The 14,646-nt window shown below is 44.7% G+C and overlaps 5 protein-coding genes across 5 annotated transcripts; 2 read left to right on the forward strand and 3 right to left on the reverse strand.

Moving 5' to 3' along the window:
- Window positions 1-173: 173 nt before the first annotated feature.
- On the reverse strand, window positions 174-1,646 carry I203_104151 (uncharacterized protein; the record flags this gene model as incomplete). Its single annotated transcript, XM_019144255.1, has 5 exons — window positions 174-352; window positions 419-612; window positions 747-824; window positions 881-1,156; window positions 1,222-1,646. 5 exons carry the CDS (start codon window positions 1,644-1,646, stop codon window positions 174-176), a joined length of 1,152 nt encoding a protein of 383 aa, XP_019007304.1.
- A 356-nt stretch (window positions 1,647-2,002) lies between these two features.
- Window positions 2,003-3,530, reverse strand: I203_104152 (uncharacterized protein; the record flags this gene model as incomplete). The annotated part of the gene is made up of 5 exons (XM_019144254.1): window positions 2,003-2,611; window positions 2,668-2,785; window positions 2,856-3,072; window positions 3,135-3,279; window positions 3,354-3,530. 5 exons carry the CDS (start codon window positions 3,528-3,530, stop codon window positions 2,003-2,005), a joined length of 1,266 nt encoding a protein of 421 aa, XP_019007303.1.
- Window positions 3,531-3,881: 351 nt separating this feature from the next.
- I203_104153 (uncharacterized protein) lies at window positions 3,882-6,926 on the forward strand (the record flags this gene model as incomplete). The annotated part of the gene is made up of 13 exons (XM_065517475.1): window positions 3,882-4,072; window positions 4,151-4,212; window positions 4,289-4,489; window positions 4,583-4,742; window positions 4,821-4,915; window positions 4,978-5,118; window positions 5,190-5,416; window positions 5,494-5,868; window positions 5,960-6,065; window positions 6,127-6,185; window positions 6,239-6,317; window positions 6,377-6,462; window positions 6,534-6,926. 13 exons carry the CDS (start codon window positions 3,882-3,884, stop codon window positions 6,924-6,926), a joined length of 2,175 nt encoding a protein of 724 aa, XP_065374293.1.
- Window positions 6,927-7,931: 1,005 nt separating this feature from the next.
- I203_104154 (uncharacterized protein) lies at window positions 7,932-9,484 on the forward strand (the record flags this gene model as incomplete). The annotated part of the gene is made up of 4 exons (XM_019144252.1): window positions 7,932-8,020; window positions 8,097-8,662; window positions 8,730-8,858; window positions 8,943-9,484. 4 exons carry the CDS (start codon window positions 7,932-7,934, stop codon window positions 9,482-9,484), a joined length of 1,326 nt encoding a protein of 441 aa, XP_019007301.1.
- A 586-nt stretch (window positions 9,485-10,070) lies between these two features.
- Window positions 10,071-13,856, reverse strand: I203_104155 (uncharacterized protein; the record flags this gene model as incomplete). The annotated part of the gene is made up of 4 exons (XM_019144251.1): window positions 10,071-11,672; window positions 11,734-12,414; window positions 12,479-13,285; window positions 13,347-13,856. The coding sequence occupies 4 exons, from the start codon at window positions 13,854-13,856 to the stop codon at window positions 10,071-10,073; spliced, it is 3,600 nt and encodes a 1,199-aa protein (XP_019007300.1).
- Window positions 13,857-14,646: the final 790 nt, after the last annotated feature.

Below are 14,646 nucleotides of genomic sequence, written 5' to 3' on the forward strand. Positions count from 1 at the left end.
ACTTCATCCTCGTCCTGATCAATTCGATACGAATAGAAAGGCAATAATACATTCCAGTAGCGGTAAGCATTCGATCGCACCGGCAAATCTGCCTAGCGGAGCGTCCAAGTTGGATGTACACCATACATAATCTCCCATCTATGGCAACATCAATTCAATTAAAGAGACTTAATTTACGACCCAATCCATTCCCATGACCAACCCATCATTTTATCCCCACCCTGCCACCCAGGATCACTATAATCCGCCTTGGAACATTTCCTCTTTCTTATCTGATAACTCTGATTCTGATCTTTCTCCCTGTCCTTATCCAAGGTGAAACAAAAGTACGAAGTGGTATTTCGATCACCAGCTATATCCAGACTCTTGGCCATCAGCAGGACGATTTTCCCCTGGTCGATCAAAAAGATTCACCTACATATCTGATGGATCATACCTATGCTATCCGTCCCGAATATCCACCTAGCCCCATCAACCAAAAGCACTTTACGTTCTCGAGCGGATTTGGGCATCTTTGGATCTTCGTTCTCTGATGATAGTGGTGGGAGTATAGGGAGGGAGGACAAGGCGTTTAAGGAAGGTTCGAGTACCATCAATTGGACAGGAGGGTCACTGGGTAGGATGGCAGCAGTTGGTTAGCTCTGTTATGTCTGACTGATGGAGAGATATTGTAAATTATCTATATAAGTCGGGATGATTCATACGGGATAGGTTCAGGTATATGCAAAACGCATATGATCACTCACGATGGATGTAATGTATTCAGATGATCGACCGCAGCTCTAGTAGCAGCCAGCAGACTCATATAATCTGGGAGGCAAACTCTGTACATTGCATTAGTCCGATTTACCTTTACCGCGCATTCAACTTATTGACTTACTCAGATCTGAATTTCCGCCCATTCTCTTGCTGTGTGAATACATGCTCGTCCTCTCCCCCTGGCATACCTTCATCTTTGGGTGGAGGTTCGTTCTCGTCCAGACTCTGCTCACACATGAACATCCCGGCGATATCCCATAGGATCACGACTGAGGGTGTTGATTCGAGGTATTGCGGTTGAGGGGTCTTGTTGGATGTGGAGGAAAGTGGTAGACGGGAGTCAGATTCTGTCAAAAGTGTTAGGAGAAGTTGGAGGTGAGAAGGTGTAGGACATGATCTGAAACCGAAGGACAAATCTCAGTCACAAGCTATTTCCAAACGAGGGAATGATGGTCGACATACCTGATATCGATCCTTTTCAATCTCTTCAGGACTTCCCACTTCCCCGAAATGCTCCTAAAAGTATCTTCATCCTCTTCCTGTATACTATCTACGTAGTTCCATTTGGATCCAGTGATAATCAAAACTCTTTCTTTACTCCTCAGATCTGTCGGTTGTACCTCATCATCCTTGATCTTCTTCTTTCCTTTACCTTTGGAATCCTGATCGTTTGGAGGTTGCTGAAATGGCTCGTATGGTCTCTCATCGGCTAGTTTGAGATAGTTCAGGGCGAGGTGTATGGGTGAAGTGGGCGGTAAGGGACCTGAGATGTAGGATGGGGAAGGTAAATATGATTGAGATGCGGGGTGTGAAGAGGAGGAGGAAGACGAGCTGAGAGGTAGGAGTGATGATATTGGTATTGAGATTGGGGAAGGGCGTGCTGACATGATATTCTGGCGAAGTTATGGCTGCCTGGATCACCAGTCTATTCTGAACACGCTCTTTTGATACTTGATACTTGAATGATCGTAATCGATTCCGATTATACTTAAGACAAGAGAAGGTTCAAGTGAACGTCCTCCACTTTGTAACATTGACTGGACTGGACGCCAAAGTGGAGGAAATGGTCAAGTGCATATTTTCCAAGTCACGATGATACAGAACAAACGACATTCATAACCACCATGCATATGCATGAGCAAACGATCCCATAGCATAAAAGCAAGACAATCTAGTGGTAGCTACCACAAAGATCTGAAAAAATTTGATATGTTGACAATGTAGATGTACAACCACAACTTATTCACGAGTTTACACCCTCTTCAGCACCCACTCTCCAAGCTCGACTGGCCTTCCCTCCACATCTTAGACAATCCCATTCGTCCTCGTCGTCTTCATCTTCTTGATTGATCGTTCCCATATTCTCTTTTTCTTTCTGCTTGACTACATCCTCCCTCTTCTTACTCTTTTTCCCATTCGCTTTGACCCTCTCATAATGGTTATACAACTCCCGTCCGATACAATAATAACACCATCTACATGCCCCCACACAATCCGTTTGAGAAGGTATGAATATTCTGTTATCCTCTTTATCATCTTCGTGTCCGAAGCCAAATCCACCTGCACCTTCGATAGGAGGCAAGTTCAAATTGGATCCAGTAGAAGAAGAAGATAATGGTACGGGTTGAGTCGAGTTACGTGAATAACATATCGCACATGTCGATTTAGGCAAGTTACCATATATACCTTTAGGTTCGATCGGTCCGTTAGATGAGAAGGATGTGATAGGTATGGTAGTGTAATCTATGGTTTGAGGTGGGGAGAATATCGATTTCAGGTGTGAGAGCTGGGTCGAAGGATTGAGGAATGATGGAAGGGTTGGAAGAAGTGGTATGGAGAACATCAAGAATTCCTATGAGATGATATGATATGAGTGATAACATTTGGAAGATCTATCGGTATACTTACTGTAAAGGTACTCCAGACCAATTGTCTATTCATGAATTCATATGAAACCAATCTGGTCAAGTGCGATTGAGAAGGAACGAGTCTCAGTCGTAACATCCGCATAAGTAATGAAGGGTATCTTAGGGAGGTAAAGTGATCCAGTATCAGCTTGTCTCTATTTATCATGTGGATATGGGTTCAAGACTGACTTTCCATCCCATAAGAACCCTAGCCAGCCTAACAACTCCCAAAGCTTACTTATACTCTCCAATTTGCCTAAAACCTTCCAGAATTTCTTACGATAATCGTGATTAGGTAAATCAGACCATTGGTTCGATAATCCATAATTCTTTAGACGATTTATAAGATAACTTGGAAAGATCGGTGGATGCAATAGTAAGTATAACAGCAATAGTCGTTTCGTAGCTAGCAAACAGATAGATATATATCAGCTTTGTTCATTCTCGAGATAGGATAAATGAACATACGATTATTCGTCTTATCAGATATCATCTTGAGATTCTGCAACTTCGCTCCTGGAGATGCTCTAATACTAGACCATATTCCATATTTGAACATCACAAGTTTGATGACAAGTTCTAATTCAGGTTTGAATCCATCCGAGAAAGATGACTATAACCCAAACCGAGAATGATAAGCTTTATCATGAGAGACGTGTAAACAGCAAAGCGTGGTGGGAGGCTTACCTTGAAATTGTTTAATGAGCTTGATAACTTATCGCTCAGCATCCCTACTAGCGCCCTGTCCAAATCGTCTGAATCGATCTGGTTCACCCTCAGTGCTCGACTCTGTATGGGATTGGCGAGGGAAGATGATTCGGAGGGTGATTCTCCAGGGTAAATGATCCGGTTTGAGGAGGGCATTCCAATGGTTGATTAGAAGTTGGGAAATGCGGAGGAGGATCGGGTGTTGAGAAGATGACAAGTAGCTCGACGATGAGCTCTTGGACAATGCACAAGGCAGAAGATGGAAGATTAACAAGCAACGATTCAAGAAACGATTCAACCCTTTCAGTAGACCGATGTTGTTATTTTCCGGTTAACCGGAACAATATTTCGAATTACGTAATATTGGCAAACTCGTCAACATCACACCAGCTCGCCGCTTGTCGAGTTGTGAAACGTGAAAGGTCTAAGACTCATTGACCTTGGGCCTTGAAATCATCAATCGATCGACATTCCCTCAGTCATCCATAAGGAGGTCTCCATGGACAGATGATTCCTTCTACATCGCTAGCTTACCTAGCGTTGCTCTATCTGGCACTGTCCTCTCCAGGTGTTCAGGCAATTTGGCCATTCAAAGAGAAGAGGTTCAGAGACGAAGCCTTCATTGATGCTGGGTCATTGGGGTTGGAAGATGTAAGAGGGAGGGTCGCAGGTGTAGGGGATTGGGACGGTGATCAGAAGTGGGTATTTGTCTTTTCTTCACTGGTAATGTACCACGGTATTGCCAAAAGCTGATATTCGGTTGTAACAATTGGTAGATTGGACCTGTTCACGCTGAGCCAGGATGGAAAGACTATAACAGTACAACTATGGGATGAAGGTGAGATCACATTTCCGGAGATAAACATATGCCCAATGCAAGATCTGACGCATATCGTACTGTGTCTGATCCACAGACAAATTCACTTATATCCCCTCACATACCCTCACCCTCACCTCAACGATATCCAACATAGTTCCAAGGGATTACAACCACGATGGACACCTAGACCTACTGGTAATGTACGTACAAGAAGATGATGGATATTGGTGGGAGAATAAGCAGGACAAATTGGGTATGGAAGTATTTCTGGGTGGTGGTGAAAGTGGTGGATTTCGTAAGTATCATTCTCCCTTTTACCCCATGTGTTCCCCTACTATTTCACGTCAAGAGAGATCGAAGGCCAAGCTAATATGCTTGTACATTGTAGAGACAACACCTTGGAAACTTGATTCTTCCGTACCCGCCCAACCTATAATATTCGATGCGGACAATTCCCTCCGACCTTCTCTGATCGGTTTAGCAGCTGATGATGAAGTGGAAGGAGGGGTGTTGCGAACTTGGTTGATTAACGGTACAGGATTCGCACTGTAGGTGTATCAAAAATGATTGATCAAAGGATCGTGTGAAGATCCTCATCTGATCGTATTTCATCTTCGCACTCGCAGCGGCTCACCTCCCCTATCATCTCCCGATCAAGCGTGTACTTTGGCAAATCCACATAGTAGTGCTTTTATAGATATCGATGGGGACTGCTTACCTGGTCAGCTACGTTTCGAATGTCCTCACCGGCAGGTTCAGCTAATCGGACTTGATTTTATGTAGACCTGGTATTGCACTGCTCAAAACCCAAATCAAACCATCATTCGATTCAGATATGGCTGAATCGCGGATCACCCGGCTATGTAATTTCGAAATCATACGATTTACCTAGAGGAAGCGGACCGCTGTCTTTCGCAGATATGAGTAAGTCATTTTAGCTCTTCACCACGCTCAATTAGTCTATCTCTGAATCGCCGTTTGGCTGCTGCGAGTAGACCGTGATGGTTCAATAGATATCATTTTCCCGACATGTAAACAACATTCCAAATCTACTGGTATAGGTACGGAATGCAATATAAATATAGCATATAACAAGCAGGTTCCCGTCTGTTCGACAGAAGGTTCCCAGATGACCAAAGAAGGAAAATTGGAATGTCGTGGATGGGGTGATCTCTGTCAGGCCGATGATGGTTTTGATTTTTCTTTTGATTCTTCTGATCCTGTAAGTTCACGTGTCGTTGACCATAGCTGCAAAAGTCTTTCCAGGTACTTATCGTAAATGCTACTCTGCGTTATTAGGATTTCACATCAACACCACTATCGACTTTATTGTCCGCTGAAGAAGATGTAAATTCCCCAAGTGGATTCCTGCTACATCCGCCGAACCAGCCTGATATTCCATTACCACTCCGCCCGGGAGATTATAATGTAGATGGGTTCCCGGATCTACTCTTGACGGTCCATACGAGTATCAAAGGTGGGAATGGTATATTGGGTGATAAAGAGGTCAATCAGGTGAAGATTTTGGTCAATACACCGTGTGGGAAGAATATACCAGGGTGTAGTGTGAAGGGTACGAAGAGGGGTTTTAAAGTTGGAAGCGGGAAATCATGGGCTGCGCTAGATGGGATATACGATGCGGAAGGTGCGAGCTGGATAGACGTTGATGATGATGTGAGTCGAAACAATCCCTTGGTTCTGAAGCAGGTTCTTACGATATACTCACGAGACGATAAACACTGATCATCTATCTTTTTTCACTCAGGGTTCGTTGGATATCTTCGTTCAGCGATCCGGGTCGCAGATCGGACAGAGGGCCACGTTCATACAGAACAATTTCTATCACGATGCTTTCTTCCTCAAGGCACAAGGTGAGCTGCGTAACGTTTGCTCAAGGAAGATGATCAGCTGATAAGTGGTGCGATTGAACAGTCCTGAATGGAGCTTGCGAAGGAAAATGCGAGCCTACAGACGGTGGAAATTCATATAGCGTGAGCTAATTTATCCCGTCGATGGCGAACAGGATAGCTGACTTGTGGTATAGGCTCTTGGTGTCAGTTACTCAGGTGCAAGCTACAAGTTTACAGTACTCGACACAACGGGTCATCGGGTTGCACAGCAAGGTGAGTCAGCCATCCATGGCAGGTTTCGGCACAAGATAGCTGATAAACTTCTTGCACAGTCGCCCAGCTGCCTCAGACGGGGTACCATTCGTTACATACGCCATATGCGTATTTCGGTTTGGGAAGGACAAACAACTATGTCGAGGTGAGTGTTGAGATTGCCCTGGAAAGCCAAAGAACAAGACGATATATTGATAATTCGACTTTTATGCTCAGAAACTCTTCATTGGTACTTCCCTGCCACCAGGAGAACATTTCACATATTTGGAATCTCTCATACCAAACTCCCAGATAATTGTCAATCCACCATACCCTGTCAGTTCAGAAGGAGATACCGATCGATCCTTGATATCAAGGTCAGAGCGTGCCTTGTTCAACGTATCGAAAAGGCAGCAGACGGGCATCGCACCAGTAAAGAACCGATCGAAAGAATGGAAATCATCTTTATACCTCAAACCGGGTGACTGGGTACCATGGGTAGGACTAAGTGTATTTGGGACTACCGTGTTACTAGGATTCGTTGTACTATATTTGAACGAGAGGGAGAAAAAGGAAGATGAAAAGGAGAGAAGAAGGAAATTACATTCTATCAATTTCCAGGCGTTATAGAGGGAGACACCTGCATGCATTGGCCATAGATCTGGCTTCACGTATGTATACCGCACCGTATCTCAGCAATGCTGGTAACACTGTATGACACGAGCCCCACGCCACGCTGCACGGATGTCTTGGATGAAACAGTGTCAATTACCCCTGATTCCGTCATTCCGTCATTCCATCATTTTAACAATTATTCCGATACCATGTGTGAAACATGGAACAAGTGTTACCAAAGATTTTTTACCTCGGGTTCAGATTAGTATGCGGGTAGAGTGATTTCGATGAAGCTAAAAATACGCGTCTACGAGAGTACGAGTATCCTTTTGAAAGTACTTGTCAGGTATGGTATGGTATGGTATGGTATGGTATGGTATGCAAAGATAAGACTTGATATAAGGATGATATATAAATCTTCTTCTTCTTCTTCTCTATCTTTCGTTCACCCATCTCATTGCTTGACGCAATCATCGCTTGTTCTTGTTCTCTGGTCGCTGGTCGCACGGAACCCTTTCAACGAACACAATACAAACGGACTTGGGTGAGCTTTGTTCTCTTGTCCATCCGGTACCATTGGTCCAACCGTTTCATCGAACAAAGGCACACACATCATTGCTTCGTAAGATAGCTTCCGCTTGGTTGGATCAAGCTCAGCAGTGAGTGGTACTGTGCATCCTATTGTTACGATCACACCGATGTACTTAGTACCCATATAACCATATCATTCCCTTCCCCTTCCCCTCAATTTCCTTCTTTATCTATCCATATATAATCCTCATCCTAAACATCGTCATCGATACTAACCCCACTTCTCTCCTCATAGCGAGCAGTACCCACATAAACGTCAAGGGTTGATCCCATCGATAGTCACTGTCAATTCACGTTCTTTACGCTCACAAAGCCATACACACTCTTTCAACTCGGTCCAGTCCAATAAACAAAAACTCCCAAACGAATTGACAAATCACCCAAACCGATATTTTTCGACTTAACTCTCACGCTTTACATTTCAACAACATGCGAGTCTCTCAGCTGTGCTTTACCCTCGTTGCGTCTGTGGTATCTGTAGATGCTCATATTGCTCTATGGGACGAAGGGATGTACGGGTGGGTTGAGTCATTCGCACAGACCCCATAATTCAACTTAAACATATGCTGATGATGATGGGCTTAATCTATTTAGATGGGATCCCAATGATCCTAATCAATCTGAACCTGTTCTTCCACTGATGCATCTCCCATTCAACGAATGGTGGTTCCACGGGTACATCGACAAACCCCCTGCCGACGGAAAGATCATGAACCTCCCTTCCGGCGGGACATACCACGGTCAAGTAGCTTGTAACAAGGCTCTAACGAGCTATGGTCAAAACGATTATCAACAAACCGGTATCTACGCTTGTGATGGGGATGGTGCAACCGGTGGGATAGGTGCGATGCACACTTCAGATCAATGGGCTTCACCTGATCCAAAGGACGTTAAAGGATGTGGAATTGCCATAGCTTATGAATCAGATGTCAACAAGATCCAACCTGCAGATTTTACTGTGATTTCAGTCAATTATACTTGTCCATGGTTCAAAAATGTCGATTTCCAAATTCCCTCTGATCTCCCACCGTGCCCCGAAGGAGGTTGTCATTGTATGTGGGGGTGGATTCATGCCGCAGATGCCGGAAGTGAACAGAATTATTTCCTGGGGTATAGATGTAATATCACGGATGCTACTGGTATAACTCCTTTACCATCTCGTAAGTCAATCGTCATATCATCCATGATGATGATAATGTTACCTTACTGATCATCAATAAACCTTAGCTAAAACCGCAAACAAGTGTAATTACCCTACGGACACTTCCAACTGTACTGTAGGTGCTAAACAGCCTCATTATTGGTACCAGGCAGAGAGGAATAACAATCCTCAAGGAGAATACGATCCTCCTTTCTGTGAGTTCGCTTCTTTGACAAAGAGTTCTTGAAGCCAATGTCTCTTGAAGTTGAAGCTGACTCTTTTTTCTTTGACTGATTTAGACAACAATGAATATGGATTTATCAATGGTGCTCAGACCGACTTGTTTGCCGCCGTCGGTGGAAACGAATCAGCCACAACCGCAGTTTCAGCTTCGGCTTCTTCAGTATCAGCTTCTGCCAATTCCGCTTCTTCGGTCGCAGCGTCAGGTGCCTTTGGCGATTCACAACCTTCTACTACCGTGGCTTCTGCTTCCGAATCCGCCACTTCCATCTCAATCTCACAAGAAGGTACCACTCAGACTACTGTGACTGTACAAACCACTATGACTCGATCAGCCAGTATCGCCGCTCAAGTGGCTATCGCAACTTCCGATCCTTCCCCTTCTTCGTCCTCGACTGCTACATCATCGGCAACGTCTTCCGCTACAGCTACTGCCGGTAGCGGAAAGACATGTTCGGTCCAAAAGAAGAAAAGACATTTGGAGAGGTTGATCAATTCCCCAGATTTGATCAAGAAGCATTTGGAAAGAAGGGAAAGGAGGAAAGAGAGATTGAGGAAGAGAAGGATCGAAAGTGGAGTGAAGATTGCTAAGATGGTTTGAGATGTATTTGAAGTTATTTAGCTTGGTGGAGAATTGGAAGGGATGAAGGACGAAATACTTTCTGTGAAAGTTATCATGAATAAATGAATATCACATACGATGTAGTTACGGTTGGGTTTCCCTCAAGTATACGTTAGGTTTATATCATATCATATCTCATAGGTAAATCTTTTTGGACTGGTACCATTACCGTATGTTACCCTTTTGGGGTTTGCTTGATATGAATACATTCTAGTATCGTGACATTGGTTTACTAGTTGAGCAAGCAAGCATCCATCAATCGTCTCAACAAATACAGAACACATTTGGGCAATTCAATCCTGTTTTCTGTTCGCTCTCATTGTTATGGTTGTGGCATTCGTTTCCTTCTATACAGTACAGATATATATATGTATATATATCTACTATCGACTCAACAGGTACTTGTTTGTTGTTGATAAACTGATGAAAATGTAATCGTAAATGTAAAACCAAACCCCTAAAATATGATCTTACAAAAAGGTAGAAGTACTTTATGATGTTATAAGAAATTGTGATCTATGATATAGTCACCCGACAGAGGACTTGCTTATGGAATATACGAAGATTATTCTCCACCTTCACCACCCCAACACATCCCTTCCAACTCCCTAAAAGCAGCCCCATCAACATTCCTAACTCTCCACAGCATCTCCAGAATCTCCAATTGTTTATTGGCAAGATATCCATTGGTGATTTTCTTAGAATCAAACTTATATCCGTTCTTACTATCTATCCCACCTGCTGAAAAACTGATTTGACTCTCTGCCATTCCATTAGGTTGGATATTCCCATTGAGTATACCCAGTGTCTCACAAAGTCTTCGTGATAGTATACCAAATGGATTGGCCTTGAAATCTTTATGTTGGAGTGACGTATCAATTATTAACCTAAGTAGGATATCTAATAGGCCAGGTTGATTTCGCATCTGATTTCGAGTTTGAATCGTAGCTGAAAATACCAAGGAATACAAACATAATGATAATTGTTCGTATAGTCCAAGATAATCTTCAATCGTATGTAAAGCCTCCAGTTGTCTTTTGGTGATGGGGAACAACTTGACTAGGTTCTCGAATAATTTAATCATCTCCTTGTGGGGTATTTTGGTCCCGATGACTTCCCTATTATGATCGCTAAGCATGATCTTGCTGAACGCTTCCAACGCTCGATTGAGTGAATGGTTCGCCGGCGCTCGCGCATCATTGAGTGAAATGAGGGTAGAAGGTCCAAAGAGAGGATCTTGAATTGAGAAACTCTCAAATCCTGAATTGAGGAAACTGGATAATAGTCTGAATATCGATATGGTCGATCTGGTCGGGTAACTCTTCAGGTTGATATACGTTCCGATATTTGTTAAGACGCTTATGGCATCTCGTCGGACTCTCGCTAATTCAATGATCGAGAATGGTCGATTGCATTTTTGAGATTGACCAGGTAATCGACATAATCTTGCATCTGCCAATAACGCTAATAGCTCGAACGTATCGGGATTGGAAGCCATGACTTCTTGATTATCATGATACATCGAGAAATTCCTTAACAGATTCATACCAGCTAAGATGATATCGGTTTGACCGCCAGTAGAATCCTTGGGCGGTTTGGGAGTTTCGAGATGTTCATCATCATCAAAAGAGAAATCGAAATCGCGTCCTAGTTGTTCTAATTCGAGGAAAGTCATTTGATTCAGATCGTCACTGCTGGACGTTGGGGAGGATTCATCATGCTGATATTGCTTTTCCCAATCTTCATAACCGTCTTCACCGAACGCAGCTTCTTTCATCAGATCCAGTATTTCTTGATAAACCTCCTGTAGGTGTACCAGAGGTAGTCCGGTGACGTTCTCCTCAGGATGAGACATCGATAACATCGATAGTACTGTAATGGCATAACTCAATTCGTGGGGCAATCTCGACCGGAGACTCATCAAAATGCCTTCCATGTCGACAATGGCTAAATCATGTATCGATCTTGCACCCTGATGTAAAGAGTTCTTCGCGAACGTCGCTGCTACGGCATTTCTCTCCCATCCGCCGAGATTAGACTGGGGTTTATGGATAGGATTGTATTCCACTTTGTATCTTGCTCGTTTGGGGGTAGGAGGTCTTTCTATAGGTGCACTGGCGGCCGGAAGATTGACTTGTGCAGATGCAGGAGTGGACGGCGTGGAGTTCTATGAGGGAAAACGCCTTATCAGCAAGAATGTTCGAAATGGCCCGTATTTTTCCACTCACTTCAGCCGAATGAGAACCTTTATCCTTCATCTCACGTTTCCGCTTATGTCCTGATTCGGGTGTTCCTACTACAGCGGAAGTTGGAGGAGCGGTGAAATCGTTATGTCCCGTGTGTATAGGGGGAGGGACATTTCTCGACGAGACATCATGAGATTGCCCTCTGCCTCTACCTCTTCCCCTCCCTCGACCACGTCCTCTTCCTCTTCCGCTAGGTTTGGTCTCCGAATGTGGCGCATGAGTGATGGGTGATGCCATACTAGGCATGTATGACATGGAATTGGCAGGTGAAGGAGGTATCATGGACGTCGGAGTAGGCACTGCTCCAGCTGGTGACGGAGCTGCAAACATCTGTTGACCTGGACCCATTCCTGGGATCCCATTCATTGTTGGCGTAGGAGATATTCCGGGCTGCTGAGCATTGGGAGGTCTTCCCATGGCCATGGCCTGCTGTCTTTGAGCAAATTGTTGTCGTTGTCTCGACATGTGCTGTTCAAATGGTTGAAGCCAAGCGATGTACGCGCTTACGATGTATTGGACGGGATCGGTGGTGGTCTGCGGAGGGGCGTTCGGGTCTGCATTGAGAGGTTTCGGCATCACAGCGGGTTCAGGTAGAGGACTAGGGATGTTTCTTTGCTGTAAGAATCCCCGCCAGAACGGCTGATCGGCTCCCTGTTGAATGGCCTAGAAGACACCAATGCAATTGTCAGTTTCCTGAGGTACATATCGTACACATCCAAATACTCACATTCATTATCCCACCTAACCTCATGATTATCATCGTGAGGTCCAAGACCTCCACCCAAGCCCCACCAATCAGGAAGGATCCGTCTCTCTCACCGTTGAAAATCGCTTGGGGTAATGGCTGGTTTATCGATTTATAGAATCCAGCTAGAGAGCCGATAAAACCTTGCCGTTGCGCCGTAGCGTTTCCTGGTGGTCGGAAACCGGGCTGCTGTTGACCTGGCGGACGTATAGGATTTGTAGATCCTTGAGCCGCAGTGTTATGAGGCATGGGGAGGTGACCAGGATGAGATGATGGAGTTGGTTGAGATTGAAAATTCTGAGATTCGTTAGCAGTCGGTGTGGGAGGTGGCTGTTGTTGTTGTTGTTGTTGCAGCTGCTGCTGCTGCTGTTGCTGATTACGTTGTATCTGCAATTGCTGAGCAGCTCGCATTTTCTCACCTTGCGCGAGCAGAAAATCCCTTTGCTGCTGGGGCATCCCTTGCGGTCCTGACGGGACATTAAATCCTGTTCCATTGACAAAATTCGTTTGCTGTTGGGCTTGCTGTGGCTGTTGGTCCGGGGCGTTAGCGGGGAATTGCTGGAAAGACTGATCTATCTGCGAGAAGTTTTGTTGAGCGTTTTGAGCGGATTGCGAATTTGGTTGTTGGTTCAATTGGGATTGGGATTGTTGAGAGGAAGGATTGGCAGGTGAAGGTGCAGAAGGAGGGGCGGGTGTCCCAGTCACTGGTGGTGGTGGATTAGATCCAGGTTGAGTTGGAGCTAAGGCTTGTCTAGCTCGTTGAGCTTGAGAGGTCTGAAGAGCTTGTAGCTGCACATGCACGATGACGAATCAGTGAAGGCCTATCACGAGAGCAAACCTAAAAACTCACCTGTTTCATGATCGCCTCTCTGTTCCCAGGCATATTACTCGCCATAGCAGCTAAATCAGGCATCCCAGGTGGTCTCTGATTTCCACCTCCGTTCGTTCCATTGACAGCGGCCGAAGCTTGCGCCTGCTGTTGAGCAGCAAGTAGCAGCCTGGCGTGAATTGTTGGGTCCAGCGTCGTTGAGCCAGTACTTTGTTGCCCTGGCAGTCCACTGAGAGCGGCATACTGCTGCTGAAACTGATTTGAGGGTTGTTGATGCGGAGGAGGACGAGAGGGGCCTGCTATAGGTTGTTGGTGAGGTGGTGGGTGTACACCATTACCGGTGGCAGGTGAACTGATATGGGGTGGAGGAGGACGAGGGTAATTAGAAGAGGGTTGACCAGTGAAACTGTTGGGGTTGAAGGAAGGAGATTGCGATTGCTGGGCCAGTGAATCAATAGGTGACACGCGTCCTAGGTTACTGTTACTGTTGGGTAATGGTAAGGAAGACGTGGTAGGTGTAGGGGTAGCCATGACTATGAATGAACCGACATTGAACTAAATCGCCAGAAAAAATAATTCATTAGCCAACTGGACCACCTCCACTTTCAATTCGGAAAATCGATAAAACACGCTGCAGGAGGAAGGAAGAAAGTGGACGTGATTGTGACTGTGTCACATCAATAACTCACGACGAAATCAAACTAATCACGACGTGTCTATGTGGTATCCCTTGTGGCTCGTGGTCCGCGTGCGTGCCGTGAAGGGAAACGATCAAGTAACTGATAAAGCAAAAGGTCGGTCCGTAATTTCGAGCGTTCGAAGAGACTCGTTCAGAGATTCTAAAGATTTAACCGAATTGGCTGTCTACTAGGTTGACCTGAGTGTTATATCAATAAAAGGAATATTGCCGATCGATGCGGGATGATCCAAAGGGTTATCGTAAAACTCGATAAAGAGAGTCGTGTGTGGGGAAAAGTAAAAGTAAATAACCAAGGTACACGTCACACGGTCTGATCAACGGAGATACGATAGAATGGGATTTCGTTCGTGTTTCTGATTAGAGTATTATCGGAATTCGGTAGACGTGTCTAGGCGTGTGATCCGAGAGAATTTAGATGGATTGGGCGAAAGGGAGAGAACGGGCTAGATTCAATCCAATCAAGTGATGTGATCGTTATCTATTTTATTTATTTCCTCGGATCTAAGGAATTCAATGATTTAATGGTTTTTATTTTAATCTTATCGGCCGGATAAAAATAAAATCGACTGTGAGCGAGAGACTACGTGACGTGAAACTGACAATGAAAAGGCTATGATGATG

Source organism: Kwoniella mangroviensis, assembly GCF_000507465.2.
Source record: "Kwoniella mangroviensis CBS 8507 chromosome 1 map unlocalized Ctg01, whole genome shotgun sequence".
NCBI classification, from domain to species: domain Eukaryota; kingdom Fungi; phylum Basidiomycota; class Tremellomycetes; order Tremellales; family Cryptococcaceae; genus Kwoniella; species Kwoniella mangrovensis.